Raw genomic sequence first — 22,695 nt, 5'->3', positions numbered from 1 at the left:
GGTTACTTGGGGGTGGTTCATACAGACTGTCAAGGGGGCTTGTGTAAGAAAAGAAAGTGATTAGCCTGAGGGAGAATGAGTTTAGTCCTTCGCTGGGAAGCCCGTCATGGCTGGCTTAGAACTTGAATCTGTCACCTACTTACCCATAGGATTGTCTACTCATTTGCACACCCACCTTCCTATTCATTCACACGTTTGTCTATCCATCCACCCACACCCATCCACCCATCCATACATCCACCCATCCATCCACCCACCCACTCATCCATCCATCCATGCATCCATCCATCCATCCATCCACCCACCCATCCATCCACCCACCCACCCATCCATCCACCCACCCACTCATCCATCCATCCATCCATCCATCCATCCATCCATCCATCCATCCACCTACCCACTCATCCATCCATCCATCCACCCACCCACCCACCCATCCATCCATCCACCCACCCACTCATCTATCTATCCACCCACCCACCTATCCATCCATCCATCCATCCACCCACCCACCCACTCATCTATCTATCCACCCACCCACCTATCCATCCATCCACCCACCCACTCACTCATCTATCTATCCACCCACCCACCTATCCATCCATCCACCCACCCATCCATCCATCCATCCATCCACCCACCCATCCACCCACCCACCTATCCATCCATCCACCCACCCACTCACCTTCTGTTCATCCATTCACCCCTCTACTCACCTCTTCATGAATGCATGCATCCACCTACCCCCACTCACCTACCTACTCACCTATCTATCCAACTGCTACTCATTTACTGATCTGTCTATACAGTCATCCTTCTATATGTTCACCCAACCATCTACTCACTTTCCATCCATCCATCCATCATCCATCCATCATCCATCCATCATCCATCCATCATCCATCCATCCATCCATTCATCCATCAACTCACCTATCCACTCATCTGTATCTGTCTACTATCCATCTACCACTCATCTATCTATCTATCTATCTATCTATCTATCTATCTATCTATCTATCTATCTATCTATCCATCCACCAGCTCACACATAAACCTATCTATTTATTTGCCCCACTTTCTGTCTCCCCACCTAGTTATCTATTCACCTATAATAGCCATATACCTGTCCATCCATGCCAAACCCAACTTAAATTGAGAGGTTGCTTGGGGTCTGCTCTATATTGCCCAGTCTGTATTCCCTTGATGTTTTTAACCTTACAATCATTCAAAGAGGAATCTGGTCTATTCTTATTTGGGGGATGAAGAAACAGCCTTGAAGACCTGGTTCCCTGATCAAGGAAGGATGCAACTGCCAGCAAGTAGCAGATGTAGGATGCCTCCTCCACTGCCCTATGTTAGGAGTGGGAAGACAGGGAAGGGAAGGAGGAGGATATAGACTTGGGACTTTCAGATCTGTTTGGGAAGGCCAGGAACTGTTCTTCCTCTCTCATGTCTGTGTGCTTAGTGTACATGTATGTACGTGCATTTGCATGTGTGTGTACATGCCTGCATGCATGGAGGCCTGAGGTTGATGCCAAAGAATTTTCCTTAATCACTTTCTACCATATTCTTTGAGACAACTTCTTAACTGAACCCAGAGCTCACCAGTTTGCTCTGTTTCTGCCTTCTGAGGGCTAGAATTGCAGGCAGGCTGCCAGGATAGCCTGACTTTTCCATGGATCCTGGGGACTGGAACTCTGGTTTTCATGCTTGAGAGGAAAGCACTTTACCCACTGAGCTGTCTCCTCAACCCGACACAGGGTAGATCTCAGCCATTTCATTCCTAGAACTGTGGAAGGAACCTCTCAAACACGTGGGAGATGCACATGCTCAATAAACACATCTCTGCATCCTCTCGTGCTGCTAAGGCCCAGACAGTGGTGCCTTGGGCCCAGCCAAGCTCAGGATGCAGCATGGGGAAGAGCATCTGAGCTGAGATCCATGAAACCTGGGAATGAACTGGTAGTGGGAAAGACCGGCGAGGCGAAGGGGAGTGGGGCATGGTCAGAGCGAAAGTCTAGAAGTCACTAGCCTCTGCCTGTTGGGGATCCCAGGTACTGGCTGCTGCAGGGGCCAGATAAATATCAGGGAGTGGGGCTGAGGCTGGGGGGTTAGGAGAGGTCATCAGGAGGGTGTTTCAGACATGGCCCTGGCAGGAAGGTGGGGTGAGCTGGTCTGAGAAGCTGCTCCAGTGGCTAGGAAGCGATGGCTAATGCTGGGCAGGGCAGAGGGAGGGAGGAGGTTCCCATGAGTCCAGGTCTGAGAGTCATCGGCATTCGCTTTAAAACACTGAGGGTCTCAGCACTGAGATCCCAGAGCAGGGGCCCTCTTTCCTGGCCTCACCTGCAATGTTTCTATTTCTGTCCTGGGGACAGCAGTTGTAGCTGCCTTCTTCTAGACTGTGTTTCTGGCATGGAGCCTACAAGCCTGGTTACTTCAGAGGCGAGGGGCCTGTGGCAGGGTATTCTTATCCACAAGGGCATTAGTACAGGATCTCACGCCATGGTCTCCGTCAGGCCTGGGATCTGACAAGGATGAGGCAGCCATGCGAAGAAATGTTAGTGAACGGGAGAAGGCCCAAAGGGATAGGATGGACATACAGGGGTGGGTCTTTCTCTTGCTGGATGTTTTCTGGACCTCTGTGTGTGGATATGGAGATCTGTATGTAATCCCAGAAGAACATGTATGCACACATGTGAGTGCATGCAGATGTGTGTGCATGGGAGGAAATGTGTATATGTTATGTCACGGTGTCTGTCCCTCATGGGAGCATCTGTGGAACCTGGGCCACCCTGGATGGCTGTGTACAGAGCTTGTTAAGTGGCTTGGGACTAAGGTGGCTACTCCATGGCCCAAGCAGCAGTTTGCCTGTTCTCTGGAGAAGGGCAAGGGTCAGTCTTAAGCCCAACATCCCTGTGTTTCTGGAAGTTCCAATTACTGAGGCTCTGTGCACAGATAGCCAAGGGAGGCTGTAGGTCTTTCCGCAGGACCTTCTAACAGCTAATGGCCCCCCTGGGAACCCTCAGAAGCCTGCTCAGCTGACAGTCACCTCTCCCAGAGTCCAGCATTGTGGAGATGCTGAGGGTACGAGCCCCCAGGAGCCAAAATACCACCAGGCTGAGTAAACAGCTATGTTCCTGGGGGGAAAAAACCCTTAGGATAAACAACTCTCCCTGTCTTCCTTTCCTTCCCCCTCCTCTCTCCCCTCTCTTCCTCATCCTCTTCCTTCTCCTCCTCCTCATTCCCTCTCCTCTCTTCTCTTCTTCCTTCTCCCTCTCCTTCCCTTTCCTCTTTCTTCTCTTTTTCCTCCATCTCTGCCTCCTCCTTTTTATTTTTATTTTGAGACAGGATTTCTCTACATAGTCCTGGCTTTCCTGGAACTTAGTAGACCAGGCTGTCCTTGAATTCACAGAGTTCCTTCTGTCCCTGCCTCCTGAATGCTGGGATCAAAGGTGCGTACCACCACGCCTGGCTTGAACTCACCTTCTTAAGTGGCGGTTAGAAAATGGAGATCCCCGAAGTCCAACAACTGAGCCCCTCTTTCTGTATGAAAGCCTTATTTGTCCCTGGTTGCCCTGTGTTCCATGAGGAGTCACCAGGTAATGTGTGACCTGGAGGAGCCTGGACTCATTAGCTGTGTCCACCTTGGTATGTGTTCAGCTGTAGCCTGCAGCTCTCTATTTAACCACTAGGTGGCAAGCTAGAGAGCTAGCCCTGGGCAGTCAAATGATTAGTGAGTGATTAATTGGGAAATCAGGGAGGGAGGTTACCAGAACCTTTCTAAAGGTAGTGGAGAATAGAATCCCAACATGCTCCCAGAAAGACTCAGCTGGAGGTCAGAGAGTATCAGTCCTGTTCTTCACTCTGCTGTGATGTGGGCCTCAGTTTCCCTGCAGGCACAAAGCGGAGGAGCTGAATTAACTGTATGGTTCTCAGCTCTGCACAGGGTTGGTAGAGGACCCAGAAGTCAGGGCTCTCCTCACAGAGTTTTTCAGTATGTCCCTCAGCTTCTTCTTAGCCCCAGCCCTGGACAGATATGGGGAAGGAGACAGAGGTTGAGGAGAGAGGCCCTGCCTCTGTCTGTGCCTCACCTCAGTAACCACAGTGTTTCCCTGAGCCCCCTTGGTTGAGTCCTTTCAAAGAAAAAGATTGTTTTTTACCTCCAGTTAGAAGCTTGAACAGTCACCACAGAGCATGGAGCCAGTCCATGCCGTAGCTCGATGTTGCATTCCAAGCGAGGCTGTTGCAAGGGAGTCTGCTTGGAGGACTTTGAGCAACCTCCCGGGTCCTGAGCTGTACCTGGGCTGGCAGGTGCTGGCTCCGTCACAAGGGATCCTGGGTGTGCCTGGGCTGTCTGAACAGAATGAAGAAGATGCTTCGAGATGCCCTTGGATGCGGTGAGAGAAACATCGGCAGTGCTGCAGGGACTCGAGCTGCAGGTCTCTCCACTGTACTGTCAGGCCCTGGTTCCGGTTCAGCAAACCCTAGCCCCCTTGTCTTGGAATCCTCCGACTAGAAAGCTGAGTTAATCTTACCAACATCTGTCTTGTGTGGCTGAAATGGCATGGTGTGCTTGGAGAACTTCCTGCAGAATGTCGGGTGTCGGAAGTGATGGGCAGCTTCTGTGATGAGGACCAGGGGGTCTTGGGGACATCTTAGCAGAGGCTCATCTTAGAAGAGTTCATCCAGGACTCAGAGGTCTCAGGACGTGGGCGGGTGTTCCTGCAGACAGAGTGCGATACTGCGACATCCTCGGACTGCTGTGGTAGCTCAGGGAGGGGCATGCTGGGAGGGGTGAGAACACCTCTTATCACCTATACTGACTTGTGTTGTTACTGTTACCCACCTCCTCACATGGCTCTCCATGCACAAACGACAGGATGGAAATTGGTAGAGTTATCTCCACTCCCTTGTTGGAGGATTCAAAGACAGGAACATAGCGGGAGGGGGCGGCTTACATCTGGAATTTAAAGATAAATGGCTGGAGTACATCAGGTGTTGGGCTGAGCCCCTCACAGTCTCACGCGGCTGTTACTCCATCCTCTGATAAACTATAGGATGTTGGGATTGTGTTGTATCCGCTTTACAGGTGGGGAATTGGAGACACTTTGTGGGGTGCTGAGCTCTCTGTTGACTGAGATGAGGCAGTAGCAAGTACAGAGGCCGTACCTGCCCTTCCTATCCAGATAGGGTCCCAGATGGATCGCTGTCAGGCCGACTGTCTTAAGAAGGGACAGGAAGACCCAGGGGTCCTTTTTGAAAGAACTTAGGGAGTTTTATTTGGGACAGGGTCTGGGAGAAAGAAAAAATGTGGGTCAGACATGGACATTTTGTTTCTTTCTCTGGAGCGTGTGGCTCCTTGGACTCAGGGAAGGCAGGAGGGATGCCTTGAGCTGACCATCTCTGGGTGCATCTGGGATTCCAAGGTTTCCTGTCCTTGGTCCATATGAACTCTCTCCTCTTGATGTACAAAAGCCTGCGGGAGGGAGAGAGATGAGGCAGGGGCCCTACTGCCAAGAGCTGCTGTCTTCTTTGAAGAGGAGGGTGGAGAACCCTTGGCCAGATGTCTGATGAGAGCCCAAAGGGATCATAGGATGTGCCGGGGGTAGGGTCAGGGCAGTCAGTTCAGGGTCAAGGGCTGAGTCGCGCTCTAGGAATCCTGAAGAAGGTTGGGTAGGACACAGGCGGTAAGAATAGGTTAGTGTATTGGCCTCTTGACTGCTCTTCATCTGAAGTACGATTGCCTGGGGTCGCTACGCCAGGCTTCGAGCTAGGTACAGGCTTAAAGCAAAGATTCGTGCATAACCCCTCACTGCTGGCTGACACCTGAGCCCCAGGCGCTGGGCCAGGGTCTAGGGTCAGGGCTAAGGAGATTCACAGGGGAAGGGTGATGGGACCTCAGAATGATGAGGGTTGTTTGAGACACTGTGGGTGGGCACACGCTGCTCTGGGGGAGGGACTCGGGGCATGTGGGATGAAGAAGATGGGGTGCTTTGTGACTTGGTGTCTGCCTTCAACTCACAGGCCCCTGGTGCCAGCAATTGTGACCCTGGCAGTCCGACCGTCTGCTGCCTGGCCCGGCCTCCTAGCCCCTGTTGTGCCTCTGATTAGTTGGCTTGGCAGTGGCAGGGCAGCAGACGGCTTCTCCTTGCGCTCAGCACCTTCCTCTCCTGGCTGCTCGGTGCTCTTGGCCAACCTGGCCAGATCAGAAAGTATGCAGCCTTGGGGGCCGGGCCACAGCCGTGGCACACCTTTCTCCCTCTGCTCTCCCCCCACCCCGGCAATGGGTTGTGCCCCTGGCTGAGGCTGGCACATGTCCTGTGATTTCTGCTTGAACTGGCCTGGCAGAGTGGCTGAGCTAATCTGGCCTGACAGCCCCTGTCTGTGGAGCACCTTGGACCTGGAGAGGAGATACCGCTAGGAAGTGAACCTCCCTCTTGCCATCTCATCCGTGGCCACCAAGGGACCTTCCAGCTTCTCTTGCAGCGGAGGACCTGCTCGGGGTCTCCATCTCTTAGGGTTGGGGTGGAGCTGTTGTAGTCATTTCCCTGCCTGGAACCTGTCATTATGGTACCAGTTTTGATGCCATCTAGACCATCTACCCTGAAGCTACTCACGTCACACTCCTGGACCAGACCCTTCTCTCCTGAGCCCAGTGGGGGAATGGGGCTGACTGGGGGGGGGGGGAGACAGGGAGGAAGTGGGCGTGGCTTGTCTCTTAAAGGGACAGAGCAGAACATTATTTTTATTATTTAATTTTAGTTAATTAACTTTTGGGGGGTGAGGTTTCAAAACAGGGCTTTTCTGTAGCTTTGGAGCCTGTCCTGGAACTAGCTCTTGTAGACCAGCCTGGCCTCGAACTCACAGAGATCCCCCTGCCTCTGTCTCCCAAGAGTGCTGGGATTAAACGCATGCACCACCGCCACCTGGCTTAGTTAATTAACATTTGAGATAGGGTTTTCCTCTGTAGCTCAGGCCGGCCTAAAATTTGAGGTACTCTTCTTCCCTTCAGTCACCCTAAGCAGAGGAATTACAAATATTTTTCACCAATCCAACCTCATCTGGTTTGATATTTTTTTAAAAGCTGATGAGTCCGTGGGGCCCAGAGCAGTGTATGGTGGTGGGAGGCTTCTTGTGTAGTAGCTGTGGAGGGGGAACATCCATTTACCTATGACTCTTTTTTTTAAATCTGTTTACTTTTGTCCTTATGGGCCTTCTGTTTGCATGTACGTCTGTGCACTGTGTGTATGCTGAATGCCTAGAAAGGCCAGAGTGGGCATCAGATCCCGTGGAACTGGAGTTTCAGATGGTTCTGACCTGGTATGTGAGTTCCGGGTTCTCTGGAAAAGCAGTCAATGTCCTTAACTGCTGAGTCATCTCTCCAGCCCCCACCATTAGTCTTTCTTTCTTTGCCCTGTTGTCTCCCGGAGGGGCTGTTGCTCTGGGCAGGATCCAGGCAGGACTGGGGAATGTGGGCCTTGCACGCAGACTTGCCTGGGTCCCAAAGCTAGATCCAGAGCAGAGGAGGACTGAGCCTAGAGAAGTCATTCAGGGTGGTAAGCATTTTACAAAGGAGGAGTGGGCTCAAGTCAGGTATCAGCCCATTCCCAGGACGGAGAGAACCAGAGGAGTGAAAGGCCCTTCTGAGTATGTGCTGGCCAGGAGGGAAGCAGGAAACTGGGTCTGTAGTGGCATGGGCCAGGCCTGCCTCCAGGAGTGGACCCACAGCCATCCTCATAGGAACGTTTGGAATGGGATGTGGGCTGAGCTGTAGAAGATTGTGTGTGTGTGTGTGCGCGCGCACGCGTGTGTGTATGTATGTATATATACAAGCTCTCAGATCAAATACATGTGCACACATGGGACTGGCCTGCCTATAAATGAGGCTCCTACAGCCACCAAGGCCCCAGAGGCATACACCCAGCTGGGACCAGAACTTCACTCTTTATCTGGTCTGTGATGGATCTACATCAGATGTCCTGCATCCTCTGTCTCTTACTGACTGGGGAACAGGTCCTTAGCTACACTCTTGGGGCCAATGACACCCTGTCTTCATCAAGGGCCACCTGGCTCCTGATCCAGGCTGATGGCGCCCAAAGAAAGCCCAGCCTAAGAGAGAGAGATTGTGGTTGGGGAGGGGGTAGCAATGCTAGAGGATGCCACTTTTGACCAGGTATGGCGAGAACCCAGGAAGGCTTCCTGGAGGAGGAGAAAGCATGTCGAGAGAGAAGTCCCATGCACCTACCCTTCCCTCATGCCTCCTTTCCCTTGTCTTCTTACCCAGGTCCCCCTTCTCTGTCTTCATTTCTTTCTGCTCTCCTGTTTATGTCTCTGTTTTTGCTTCTTCCCACCTCTTCTTTCTCATGTGCCTGGCACTAAGGCACTGGAGGAAGAGAGTCAGTGTCCTGCCAGTCTTGGCTACTTACTATACCGAGTGTGTAAAAGAAGGTTTATCCAGGTTCCTCAGGGCCTTGCCTGACTCCTAATCCTGTAGTCTCAGTTCCCTGGGCAGCCATGGATGAATTCAATTTGTGCTAAATTCATAATTACCTAATTACACCTTGCCTCTGTAGCCCTGGGACTCCCCAGGCCCTGGAGAGCCCTGGGAGGGAAGCTGGGCCCCTGGGCAGAGGGGAATAGAGGGAAAGGGCTGCTTTTCAGGGAATGGAACTAGCAACTCAGAATCTCAATATCCTGGAGAACAAGGGAAATGTAATTAATTGAGCAACAAAGGCCACCCTTGGGAGCAGCCAGGAGTAGTCAGGCTGGCGTGGTGCTAGTGAGTTGCGGAGTGAGGGGAGCCTGTGGCCTCCTCAAGGCAGTTCTGGTCCAGCCTTCTCTCCATCAGCTGCCTCTGCGTGGACCCTAGGACTGCATTTCCCAGAGTTCAGGGCGACTCAAGGGCTGTGCCTGCTCCGAGATCTGCCGATGACAGTGGCCCAGGCCTGTCTCCAGACAGCTCTGTGTGTTCACAAGCTATACTTCTTCTCAGCTCCCCCTGGCAGATTCTTCACATCCTGTAGGGCCCAGCCCCACCACATCCTCCCTACAAACGTGTCCTTGGCGGTGGTCCTTTTGCTCAATACTGCTGTCCCTGACCCCTGCTGCTGGGTTGTGAGCTCTGAGGGGGAATTCTCAGCATTGCGGTGACAATCTACTGCTTGATAAATGCATGCTGCATGCATGCATGCATGCATGGATGAATGATTGAAGTCCCAGAAAAGCCTGAAGTTGGCTGACTGGAGTCCTTTGGTCTGTTTTGGGGAGCATGCAGTAACCTGTTTTGTTTTTTTGTCTCCCCCAGTATGTACCCCTTGTTTCCATGTTGGGGGTGGATATAAAGCAATGGGGTGCTGAGCCTTGGCTCTGGCTGTTCTCAGTTGGATGATGCAGCCTGCCAGGGAGCCCCATTGCTTTTCCTGAGTGGACTCTGACCTAGTTTTGTGGGGAGGAAAGATGGGGGTGGACATTAATTATTGATTGGAAATTACTCCACGCTGAGTGTGTGATGCAAATCCACGATAATTATCCTCATTAATAACCACCTCAGCATCTCACTGGGGTAAATCACAATCCAACAGGACCAACTCTCCTACTTGTCATTCTTTACTCCTCCCCCTCCAACCTTCCTCTCTTTTCCAGTCTTGTTCACGAGCAGGCATCCAACAAACGTTGATGATGCTTATCTTGCGGGTTAGGCCCCGATGGCTTCTGGGAATACTGAGGCGATTCAGACACAGACCCTGTCCCCAGGAATTTACAGTAGACAGGACAGGAAGGCAGACAGATAAATATTCCTTAGGGTCAGATGTTGATTCAAATAAGCCCTCTCAGGGTTGTGTAGCATACAAACTTAACTGTACAAGGCAGCCTAGGCTAGGAGCTGCAGAGATTTCCTAGAGCAGGGGAGTAGAGGCTTGGGCGAGAAAAGGTCTGGATCACTCTGCAGAATGAGATGTCTCAGGGCTGGCTATGGTGGATGAATAGGTGTTTGATAGGGTACTTCAAGAAGAGCCATCAGCAGAGGTAAGAGGATTGGTCATAGGAATAGGGCTAGACTCAGTATTGGGCCACAGTTTGAATTCACATCCTTCTGTTTCTTAGCAATGGGTCTCCAGCCGGTTCTTTGAACCTCCTGTACGAAGCAGAGACACCATTGGCAGCCTCAGGTGGTTACTGTGAAGGCTGAAGGAGAGCCTGAACAGACTCTCCATGTGCTCTAACTGTGCTAAACATGCTCTTGTGCACAGCCCCACGAGAGCACTCGTCACCTGAAAGAGGGCTCCATAAATGTCTGCTGCTTCACCCAGGATCTCATGGAAGTGCCTCAGGGCCCAGAGCCATTTTCCTGACTCTGTGGGTGCAGGGACAGATATGGACGAGTGAGGTGTCCTCTGGCAATTCCAGCAGGAACAAGAGACTCCATCTCTCCTCCAGCCATCCCTTCAGCTTTTTGACCTGTTCTCTTGGCTTCTCTGATGCCTCCTTCTCTGACGTTCCTCTCCCAGGCATGCGGATCCTGGTGAACCTCCTGCTCGACACGCTGCCCATGCTGGGCAATGTGCTCCTGCTCTGTTTCTTCGTCTTCTTCATCTTCGGCATCATTGGCGTGCAGCTGTGGGCGGGCTTGCTGCGGAACCGCTGCTTCCTGGAGGAGAACTTCACCATGTGAGTTCCCTACCCTGTCTGAATTAGGCTTCCTACTGCTGTGATCAAACACTGAGACCAGAAGCACCTTGGAGAGGAAAGGGTTTGTCTCATCTTACAGCTCATAGTCCATCACCCAGGGAAGTCAGGACAGGAAGTAGGGTAGGAACCTCTGGCAGGAGCTGATGTAGAGGCCATGGAGGGCTGCTGCTTACTGGCTTGCTCCTCGTGGCTTGCTCAGCCTGCTTTCTAATAGAATTCAGTACCGCCAGCCCAGGAGTGGTAGGCTCCACACTGAGTCCTCCACGCCAGTCATCAGTAGAAAATGTCCTACAGATCTGCCGACAAGCCAATCCGATGGAAACATTTTCTCATTAAGATTCCCTCTTCTCAGAAGACCCTAGCTTGTGTCAAGGTGCTATAAAAAACTAGCCAGCACCCCTCACTCCTACCCTCATTCCCACCCTTCTCTGCTCCTGTTGACTCTGACCCACCTCTTACTAACTCATTTGCTAACTGAGAATCAGGCCAGCAAAATAGGAATGGCCAGTTTGGGAAGGCTGGATAGGAAGAGAGAGGGAGGTCTGGATATTGAAAAGGATAGAAAGTTTCAGAGCCCAGAACCCAAGGAGGTGTGTGTGTTGTGTGTGTGCATGTGTGTGTTGTGTGTGTGTGTTGTGTGTGTTGTGTGTGTGTTGTGTGTGTGTTGTGTGTGTGTGTGCGTGTTGTGTGCCACCACAGGATCAGCTCACAACCTGCTGCTGGGTCCAGAGTGGGAGCCAGGTACCCCCAAGGCAGAATGTCAATATCTGCTTAAAAGACAGGTTTAATTTCTGAAAGCGATGTCTTTAGAATCCCTTCTTTCTAAGTGATGAGGACTACCCAGTGCATGTGCACGCTCTATGTGATTGGAAGAAAGCTTTCCACAAGCCTTTGGGCTGCTGCTGCTTGCCAGGCTCCAGGGAGGCTGAAATGAAATAGCAACCATGTCTGTTTTATCCTGGCAGATGTACCCAGGGTCTGCCCTTAGTTGAGCTAGGGCACCCATAGGGAGCATCAGGCTAGGGTTTAGTTGCTTAGGCTCTTCTGGATGTGTGGTGTAGGGACACTGCCTAAGTTGGGATCAGTTTCCTTTTTCAGGGTTCGGAATGTTAGGTGTAATGCAGTGTAATGGGAGGTAAAAGTTGTTTAGGGACATTGCTGTGCTGTGGGGAATGGTGGGGTACCTGGAGAGGCCAGGGAAGGGACACCTTGCTGGGTGAGGGTCCATGGATAGTGGAAGATGGCCTTTTCCACTTCTGTGAGCGCTCAACAGAGACCAGTAGTCAGGGGCAGGAAGCGGGGAAGGCTTCACAGAGTAGCATGTGTGTGAGCTCTTGGCGTTGAGTGTTGCTAGCACATCCATGCCCCCTCCTGTCCCATGTGGATCTTTTACAGCATTCTGTGACTGGCCCTGTCATGTCACAGACATGCTCAGCCTTCATGTCACCTTCTGCTGGAGGATCACTTTCTCGTCCCCAAGCAGCGGACACACTCTCTGCTAAACTTCCTTGTTGGCTGATCTTCTCCTGCAATGGTCCCATTTGTCAGCTTGAGGATTTGGGAAGTCTCTGGAGCAGTTGCATACTTGGTCTTGGGGGGACCCTTGGATGTGAGTTCTCCCCAAGACCAGGAATCGTTGGTCCTCACTGTTTTCTCAGGACCTGAAACAGAGCCCTAATTTCTTCACTATGAATGAATGAGGGACTATTAAGATGATAGCATGAATGAGATCGTGAATGAATGAATGGATGGATGGATGGATGGAGAGTGAATGAGTGAATGCGAACACTGCACAGCGGCCGGCTGGGAAGAAGGCTGGTTCTCCCTGGCTTTGCAGCAAGAGAGTCTATGTGCTGGTTAGAGGTTGACTGTTTCCTTGTCCTGTCCAGACCCTGAGAAGTGGCTTCAGCCCTGCTTTGGCTAAGATGGGGGAAGATGGGGGCACAGAGCTGTGGACGTGCCTGGGCCTCAGTGTTAAGGGGTTCCAGTGTGTAGCCGGTCCACCTGGAAGAGGAGCTCCAAATATGAGCGGAGCGAGGGGACCGTAGGGCAAGGCTGGGGGACTCTCCTGAGCTCTGAGAGCTCATGCTCTCAGGACAGGGGGCCTTGACTTACAGGCCTCACTGGTAGAGGCTGACCATACTTCAGGCATGGGAAGAGAGCAAGGCCAAGGGTGTGACAGAGCCTTCCACCACTGCTGTGCAGGTGGGGACTGAAGCAATGGAGTCGGGACTTCAGGGTCAAATTCTGCTTCTGCCACCTGCTAGCCATGTGGCTTCTGCAACTTCGTTCCTCAGTGTCTCTACCGCAGAGTTGTTTTGGGAATGCCCCAAATTAGAAAATATGGAACGTTAGGATGGTGTCTGACCTCACGAAGCACTGAGCAGGAGTGAGCCATTGTATGACGTCATGTGTGTTCCTCCAGCCTGGGAAGTTCCGTGTGTGTGTGTGCACGCACACGTGTGCATGCGTGTGCATGTGTGTGAGACCGTTTATTTATTGGGAAGGCACTGGAATGGCACCTGCAAGCCTGGGTGTGTGAGTGTGAGCTCACCTCAGTCTGGTGCCACAGATGACGGATGGCTGCCCTAACTAAATGAGCACTGAGTGGCAAGGTGGGCCCGGATCTGGTCTTGGAGAAAGACAGCTGGTGTTCACGGGTTTCTTGGTACACGCTGGACACTGTGCTCATCAGGACCAGTTTGGTTTCCTTCCAACATCCTGTGTGAGAAGCAGATTATCCTTATCTGCTGGCCTGTGGGAATGTGTTTATGGCCAGTGCACACATGTGTACATGTGTGTAGAGGCCAGAGGCCAATGTTTGGGGGTCTCCTTGATTGTGCTCCACCTTATTCTATTTTATTTTGAGACAGCGTCTCTCACTGAAACTAGAATTGACTGATTTGGCTGAATGAGCTGGCTCGCAGACTCTGGGACCCTCATGTCTAACCTCCCTGGCACTGGGGTTATAGGCACAAATCACCATGACTGGTTTATATAAAGGCGGTGGGGATCTGAACTCAGGTCCTTATGCAAAGCAAGCGCTTGACCAGCTAAGGCTGGCAGCAGCAGAGCCCTGAGAACCCCAGGAGAGGGGCTCAGCCACACTATAGAGGAGGGAGGGCTGGGGCTGGGCTGTCCATGCTATTGACTGGTCTCTGAACTGGTATCTGGGTGTAGGCTGGCCTCTGGCACAGCTGCCCTGGGGTTTCTGAATTCATGGAGTAGGGCTGGCAGAAGAGCACCAGGGGGAAGGCTGACAGGAGGGTCTTCAGTAATGGCAAGTGGTCATCACCTACAGATGGGGGTGAGCTCATCACTCCTCAATGCTAGCTGCACTGACCCCCGAGTCCTAGACCTCCCGAGTCTCTCCTTCCATCACTTGTAGAGCCAGGGACACCACCTCCTGTCTGGGTTGATGTCCACAGTGAACTGGAAACCTTGAAGAATTGTGACTTTAAGATGTCTTTCGGTTTGCAGGAGTGATTAAATCCAAAAAAAGAACAGATTGAAACAAAAACTTTGCAATACACACATCCACCAGAGAACTCAAATCCAGGACATAAAAAGAATGACTATACACCGCTAAGAAAGCAAAGAGGATCCAATTAAAAATGGCCCAAAAGACCTTACCAGAGACCTCTCAAGGGGCTGCAGGAGTGGCGGATGAGTAGTTGAAGAGGCCCTTCTCCTTCCAGGTCTTAAGGGGGTTGTAATTGAAATGACAGTGAGGTACCACAGCACCCCACCAGGATGGTTTAAATGAGAAGGACCATTATTTCCACAGACACAGAGCAAGCGATGGATGTTCTGCTGTGTTCAGGGAGCTCTTGGTGGATCATCAGGGTGGTTTCAGGATGCATTATGAAAGGCTGGACAGACCCAGTGCTAAACACACCCTTGGCTTGCCAGGTGGTACCCAGGGGCTTTGCTCAGAAGAAAGGCTTGCTGGATAGGGCCAATGGGGTAGCTCTACTGGCAGAGCATTCTCTTAGCATGCATGAGGCTCCAGGCTTCAGCCTTCAGCACTACAAAGAAAAAAGAAAATCACAGCCGTTGAGCGTTAGCTGGGAGTGGTAGCTCACACCTGCAGTTTCTGTGTTCATGATGCTTTGGCAGAAAGACCTTAGGAAATCAATCACCTTTGCTTACAAATCCCCCCCCCCCCCCGTGTACATGTGCGTACACACACACACACACACACAGAGAGAGAGAGAGAGAGAGAGAGAGAGAGAGAGATGACTTGTGCCCACTCAAGCATGTGGACAGAGTAGTTCTGAATCATAAGGGCCCCATACCCAGAAATGACCCAAATTGACAGTTGGATAAGTAATAGCAGTGCGCTTGCTCACGCAGTGAACACACTCATAGGTAAGAGTCCCAAGGAGCGGCTGTTCAACTCTGTCTGCTAATGGTGTTTTTGAGCAGCAAAAACTTGGCCCCCAATCCCCTTCAGTTTTCTAATGTTTTGAACTAATCTCAGAGCCTGAGTTCAGAAAAAAACATTCTCAAAAGATTTCTGGCTTCATCTTTCAGTCTGGCCTACTCCATCACAAAGAATTTTGCTTGTGGCGCATGATGGGCGCGGTGATGTCAGGGTTGATTTGTTTAATGCGTATTCAGCCTTTCCAGAACCACGTGGGGGCATGGTCCGGCCATTCTGCAGGGGATCAAGGTGATGTTTGTATTAGAAGCAGGTGGTCGTGAACCTTTGTGGGGTTGGTTGTGACATTTTGATTGTTAAAGGACGTTGATGAATTGCCTTCCACAGGGGTGGTGCAGTTAACGCTCCCACCAACAGTGTGAGTGACTGTTTACGTTTTTCACACTTTGGTAGAGAACCTTGGGGTGACCATTCATATGAGAGGAGGCAATGTTGGTGTCATTTCTGTCTGTTGTTTTTTTTGTATTTGCTTTTGTTTTATGAGACAGGGTGTCTCTGTATCCTTGGCTGCCCTGGAACTTGCTATGTTGACCAACCAGCCTTGAACTTACATAGATCCTCCTGCCTCTGCCTCCTGAGTGCTGAGATTAAAGGCATGCACCACCACTACCCTAAACTTGATTGCTTTTTTCTCCTTCCTTCCTTCCTTCCTTCCTTCCTTCCTTCCTTCCTTCCTTCCTTCCTTCCTTCCCTTTTTTCTTTAATTAAATTAGATTAATATTTTTTGACACAGCATTTCCAAATAGGTGTACTGACATGTACCTATGTTCTCAGCACTCAGGAGGCAGAAATCACAGGATCTAGAGTTTAAAGTCATTGTTAGCTTTACAGAAAGTTCAAGGATAGCCTGGGCTACATGAGACCTGTCTCAAACAACCAGCCAATCAAGAAAGGAAAGCATCGTGTCATTCAGTTCAGGCTGACCATGAACTTAACACTTATCCTAGACTAGCCCCAAACTTATAATCCTCCTGCCTCAGCCTCCTGAGTGTTGACTTTTGTGTTTGCCTTAAGACACATCTCTGTCTCTGGGTGTTGTGGTCTCCACTAAGGCCCCTGTTCTATAGAACAGCACATTAGACTCATTACTTGTCTCAGAGTCCTCCAGTTTCCACTTACCTTTTTATTTTGAAGCCCTGACTGGATGGTTTTTCCTTGAACTGTCTAGCTGAGTTCCATAGCTAAGATCACAATGGGATATCATTTGTGATTGTGTGGTGGGCCAAGCTTATGACCAAGTATCATAGATGAGTTAATCCAGGCCCAGGGATGGAAGACACCAATCCAGGGCCACACACTTCCTCATCTGCTGGTCAGCAAAATGCAGTGGCTGCTAGCTTAGTTCTTTCTCTGTCCTTTCCAAACACGGTAGCCTGGACCAGTCAGGAAGCTGGGTGGCATCTGTCCCAGGCCACTGTGTAGCTCAGGGAGCCCTGACTTAGCTCTGTGGAGGGGAGGATCCTCCGGGGAAGGTTCCTCAGAGGAGAGAATCGTGGAAAGGGATCACAGTAGACCCGTAGAGACTTTTGTGATCGTAACGGATGTGGGAGGCTGGGTGGTGGTGGTGCACACCTTTAATCCCAGGACTCGGGAGGCAGAGACAGGCGGATCTCTATGAGTTTGAGGCCAGCCTAGTCTACAAGAGCTAGTTCCAGGACAGGCTTCAAAGCTACAGAGAAACCCTCTCTTGAAAAACCAAAATAAAATAAAATAAAATAAGAAGTGAGAAAGAGTCTCAGGAAGGGACTACATGTTCCTGAGCCTGGAGGTGGTAATGGGGCCTTATATCAGTCTTGCCACAGCATGGCCTTTCTTTACCTGGTACACCTGGCAGTGACTCTCCCCTGTCGTTCTTTGATTGCTCTTTTCTATGGCAGACAAGGGGATGTGGCCCTACCCCCTTATTACCAGCCCGAGGAGGATGACGAGATGCCCTTTATCTGCTCCCTGTCGGGGGACAACGGCATCATGGGCTGTCACGAGATTCCCCCACTGAAGGAGCAGGGCCGAGAATGCTGCCTGTCCAAAGATGATGTGTATGACTTTGGGGCGGGGCGCCAAGACCTGAACGCCAGCGGCCTCTGCGTCAACTGGAACCGCTACTACAACGTCTGCCGCACGGGCAATGCCAACCCGCACAAGGGCGCCATCAACTTTGACAACATCGGCTATGCCTGGATTGTGATCTTCCAGGTGAGAACATTTAGGCCCAGGACTGGTCGGCCAGCAGTGGGTGACCTGGCTGGCAGCCTTACTCAGCAGGTAAAGTCTTGAGCTGGACTTGGTCATCCACTCCTTGAGAGCTGTCCAACATGCTGGTGGGCTAGGCTTCATCCTGCTCACTTTGTGGGCAGGAAACTCAAGGTTTGAAGGAGGAAACCATGCCTGTTGGCCAAGGAGTCTGTGGTGGCTAAATAGCGAGTCAAGATTTCTATCCACTTGGGGCTCCCCTCTAAACCTTTGCTCCTTACAGATGCCCAAGTGGGTTGGGTCAGAGCAGGGAGTTCTGTTCACAGAAGCAGGGCATGACTCTGTTGGAAGGTCTGGGCTGAGCCAAAGCAAGGCCCACCATGCTAAGGAAAGTCATTGCAAGAGCAATGACAACTGAGGCCAGGCCTGGGCCGAGCCTGACTGGCTGGCATAGAAGATGCTTTCGCCCTGGGGCCATTGTACCCATGCAGCCGTTTTACAGACCATTGTGGCTCCTGTACCAACTCCTTCTCTGTATTCTTGAGGGAACTAGGCATGGTTCGTTCAGGAAACGGGCTGTAGGACATTGGGGGTCTTGTCTCTGCCTCGGTCTTCTATTCATACTGAATGTACTCTTCACTTTGGGTGCACTGTGCTAACAAACCCCTTCCCTTGGGTGCCTGACAATAAGTCAGTGCTGTGAGTGGGGATGCCAGCCCCTGTACCGTGAGGCTCCAGAAGGAAGAGGAGAAGGAGAGCAGAGGAGGGCAGGGGGCTCCCACTCTGCTCTGGGAAGGATCATAACAGAGATTCAGAGCTGGGCAGCAACTGAACTCGTGCTCAGTCACTGTGTTTTGGGTCTCTTGGTTGGTCAGCCCAGAGGGTGGAGGCTGCTCAATGCTTTGCCACAAGCCAAGGTGAGGCCGAGCCAGGGAGGTCCCAGTGCTTAGCCTGTCCCTCCCCAGGTGGCTCCTAGTCTCTGAATGGCAGTCAGATGACCTGCCACACCTCAGCCCCGCTGTGAGCTCTGCTGTCAGTGTATGGAAGAAGTCAGTGTGCTTAAGTCCAGGGTTCTCTGCTTCTCCATCGTGTGGGAGTCCCTGCTCCCCTCCTGCCTTGCAGTGTGATGTTGTAACACCAGTGTCTCTTTGAACCTTGGTTTCTGTATCCATGCTGCCCCCTACCCCAGACCTTGGGGTGCACAGGAGGGCCCAGTGTCTTAGACTCCACCCTCTCCTCGTGCTGGCTGCAGGTGATCACGCTGGAAGGCTGGGTGGAGATCATGTACTACGTGATGGATGCACACTCTTTCTACAACTTCATCTACTTCATCCTGCTCATCATAGTAAGTATCAGGGCAAGTTCAGGACTGTGGACCACAGCACTAGGTCTGGGTGGAAGGGAGAGGAGGGGTGGGCAGTCCCCAGGGAGCCCTCTGGGCTAGGGGAGCCTGGTGAGACAGGAGGCAGCCAGAGGCGTAGGCAATCCGGCTCCAAGGAAGGAATATTTTAAATGCAGCCAAGCAGTCGGTGATTGAAGGGGCTCATCAGGGCTGTGGCTGGGAGCATTCATCACTTCCCCTTGCCTTCACTTCTCATCTCTCTACATTAACTTCTGCCCCATTGATTCTGCTTGTCTTTCTCTGCCCCTATCTCCAGGAATACATTCTTCCAGGGTCTTACCCAGGGGTATAGTTCCAAAATGGAGCTTCCCAGGGGTACCATCCGGTCCCCATTTTTCCTGGGGAAGTCAAGATGCTTTGACTGATTGCATGGACCTCGTTCCTAGGCACGACATAGGGTGGGAGGTTGGCTTTGGTGGAGCTCTGGGAAAGTCTTTGAACTCTGGATTCTCTGTCTGTGGCCAGGTGATGGAGGCAGGGGTATCTCCGCCCTTCTAGGTTAGCACTTCCTGTCCCTGCTTTCCAATGTCCACCTTGTCCTGCTTGCCTGTGGCTTCTCCCTTAGCATAATCTGCGGAGGCCAGGCCTCTGGGAGAGCTGTGTTTGCTCCCCAGCATGAAGGCTGAGTTCTGCAGCTTACTGGTTGTGGGGGAAGGCAAGCTTGGCTCCCATGAGGAACACCCTGACTGAGGAGTTTGGAGAGACTGGCTGCTGACCAGAGACACACCTGCTGTGATGTAACTCCAGTGGTTTCCTGGGGATCCTGAGGCCTTGGACTCAGGAGAGACCGTGGAGGAAAGAAAGAAGGGCCAAGATTTCATTCTGCTTCACTGGCTATTCAGAAACATTTTCAACAGAACATCCCGGAAAGATGGGCTGAGTTCTAGGGACAGAGCAGGGATCCAGGCCCCGCCCTACTCCAAGGAGCTCACAGTCTGGGAAGGAAGGGCTGACAGGTGACAGTGACATATAGAACCTTAGGTATCATGATAGAAAGACGCCCATAAGGTTGGAGGATGCAGGTGACTTCCTGGAGGAAGGCAGGATGCTCAGTCCTCTGCCACAGGAAGCCATTGACTCATGGTATGATTTGAGGCAGGCCACTCACGGACTCTGTGAGATGGGACAGTGACAATACAGTACCCAGGTGATGGGGAGGGTTAGCTGGGATGCAGCCGGGAGCCTGTATACCCTTGGTATCCAGTAACTGATCAGTAAATATGCCCTGATGTTATTGGGGTCGCCTAGTCCCAAGTGTCCTGTCTCTGGACAGAGGGTACCATCCGCAGGCTGATGGGGGTCTTCCATCTTCACACACAGCTCCCAGCACTCCTCTGGTTAGGAAAGTCCTGTCCCTACTTTGCTCCAGTTTCAGAGAGGACGAGGACTGCCTGGGTCACCCAGGACAACCACTGCTGGGCAAAGGCTAGGTGGTGACCATACAGAGGGCAGAGTGTAATCTCTCTGGGTCCTGTGTCCCTAACCAGTCCAGGCATGGCAATGCAGCTCTCTGGGAAATGCTATGGAGAAGACGATGGAGCAGAGGACTGCTGGCCATCGTCTGTTTTCCAGAGTCCTCTGGGCCAGGAAGTCCTCTTTGCCTTTAGCTCTTTCAGTTGTGTGTAACGGGGAGAGGAAAGAAGGATAAACCAGTGACTGGTGCAGCCATCTGCATGTACCTGTGGGTGATGTCCCAGGAGGCTGGAGGCCACATCTCTCCTGCCAGGCCAGAGGTGCTCATTCGGGGTTAGTGAGTACCAGGGGGAGATGGCCGGTACCAGAATAGTTAGATGGGATACAGTGGGGCTACCCAGCTCCATCTCCCCCCTCCAGCACACAGCTGAAGTCCATGCCAGTGAGCAGGACTCAGGAGCTTCAGTGACTTGAAGGATTGTGTCTTTCCTCTTGGCTTCAGCATCTCTGTCCTACATGGGTGGATAGGGAGGCCAGGCCTTGGTCCTGATGGGGCCTGGGCTTGGATGCAGTCCTAGTCTGACCTGGGAAGTCACCTAGGCTGTGCCTTCCCCTGCAAGGACTCAGTGATCTTTTCCTGTCCCATCTGTGTCTGTGTTTCTGTCTCTCTGGGCCCCTCCATCTTCCCTGAACCTCTGTCTGTCTGTCTCCACCCCCAACGCTGCCTTCTCCATGTGCCCCATGCTGCTCTCCCTCCCTCCCTCTCGCCGTCTTCCTCCCTTCTCCCCATCTCCCTTCTTTTCTCTCTTCTCCTCTCTCCCTCCCATTCTTTCCCCCTTTCTGTCTTTGACTCTCTGTGCTCTGGCTGTCCCTGTCTTGCTGTCTCTCTGCTGTGTATTCTGTCCTCTCTTCTGTGCCTCTGGTCTGTTCGCTCCCCACTTCCCCATTTTTGCTGTCTCTGGCTTCCTTCTCTGTCTCCTGCTCTTGCTAACCCATTCTCTATCTCTGTCCCCTTTTCCTGTGCCCTCTTGTTGGCTCTGCTCCTCTCTTTACTTCCTTGGCCCCACTGTTCCCTCTGCCCCCTGTTCCTGTCCTTTCCTCCTGTTGGTCACAGGTGGGCTCCTTCTTCATGATCAACCTGTGCCTCGTTGTCATAGCGACCCAGTTCTCGGAGACCAAGCAACGGGAGCACCGGCTGATGCTGGAGCAGCGCCAGCGCTACCTGTCCTCCAGCACGGTGGCCAGTTACGCCGAGCCTGGCGATTGCTATGAGGAGATCTTCCAATATGTCTGTCACATCCTTCGCAAGGCCAAGCGCCGTGCCCTGGGCCTCTACCAGGCCGTGCAGAACCGGCGTCAGGCCACGGGCCCGGGGACACAGGCTCCTGCTAAGCCTGGGCCCCATGCCAAGGAGCCCAGCCACCGCAGTAAGTGGCCTTGCCCCTGCAGCTCATATAACATGACCTGGGGAGGGGTCTCAGAATGGCAATATTACAAGCGGGTCATGCCTATTGGAACAAGTGTCCATATCAGATGTGGGATCCCAGGGATTCATTTTAGACTCTGGTGTTTCCCTTAGGGCCTATCCAGGACTCATCTGCTCTCCTCATCCCTTGCCCTATTCCCTGTCCGGCCTGTGTGGGGTAGCCCTCTCCCTGGAGAAATTCTTCCAAGTTCTTCAGGCAAACCTGGGCGCCACTCCCTTGAACCTACACTTGAAAGTCAAGTGCACAGTGATTGGTTCATAGCCTTGTAAGAGATTAGCCACCCTCTTGTCACCGCCCACATCTCTCACTGTGGCTCCCAAGGCCGTTCCCTGCTTACCAGCACACCTGAGTAATGACGTCAGGCTCCTGGCACATGGGCAGTGCATGCCATGGCACATGGGGTCCCTTGTCCCCATCCTCTGCTCCTGCCTCGTGCTTGAGTGACGCTGGACTATTTGTGCAAGTCTGGTGTTTAGTCTAGAAAGGATATTCTCGCTGGGTACATAGGGCAGTGGCTAGCATGCTTGCTGAGCATGTGTGAAAGAAAACTCAAGATTCAAGCCCCATGAGGCATGGTGGTAATCCTGGTACTCGGGACATAGAACTGGAGGATCAGAAGTTCAAGGGCATCCTTAGCTATATAGTGAATTCAAGATCAGGTTGGTCTACATGAGACCCTGTTGCAAGGAGAGAGAGAGAGAGAGAGAGAGAGAGAGAGAGAGAGAGAGAGAGAGAGAGAGAGAGAGAGAGAGAGAGCCCCGAGAAGGGGGCAGACTAAAAATGGTGTCTCCAGTTCTGAGAGGGGAAAACCAAGGTCCAGGGAGATGAAGACATCAATTAAGTGGTTTGGCATGTCAACGAAAGGCCCAGCCCCATAGAGTGTCAGAGGTGCTGGGCCTTGCTGAGTGTCTGTCTCCAGCTGCAAATACATCCAACCCTAAGTGGAGGCCACCCAGGCTACCAGGGGACTCTAGGTTTGGTCCACTTTCTCCCAGCTGGTGCTGAGAAATTGGCAGGCCCCAGGACTGTTCCTTGGAGCAGCTGTGGGGCATGGCATGTCCTGTTCCC

General features: G+C 52.1%; 1 protein-coding gene across 1 annotated transcript in view; it reads left to right on the top strand.

Moving 5' to 3' along the window:
• Positions 1–22,695, top strand: part of Cacna1i (calcium voltage-gated channel subunit alpha1 I) — a 119,899-nt gene that overhangs the window by 54,420 nt on the left and 42,784 nt on the right. The window contains exons 6-9 of the mRNA XM_075959845.1: positions 10,511–10,670; positions 17,013–17,328; positions 18,578–18,670; positions 21,255–21,567. Of these exons, the coding sequence (XP_075815960.1) occupies positions 10,511–10,670; positions 17,013–17,328; positions 18,578–18,670; positions 21,255–21,567 (882 nt within the window). The remainder of the gene's footprint in view (positions 1–10,510; positions 10,671–17,012; positions 17,329–18,577; positions 18,671–21,254; positions 21,568–22,695) is intronic.

Source organism: Microtus pennsylvanicus, chromosome 2 (genome assembly GCF_037038515.1).
Source record: "Microtus pennsylvanicus isolate mMicPen1 chromosome 2, mMicPen1.hap1, whole genome shotgun sequence".
Taxonomy (NCBI): Eukaryota; Metazoa; Chordata; class Mammalia; order Rodentia; family Cricetidae; genus Microtus; species Microtus pennsylvanicus.
The sequence above is the reverse complement of the archived record's forward strand: the minus strand, read 5'-3'. Positions and strand labels throughout refer to the sequence as shown.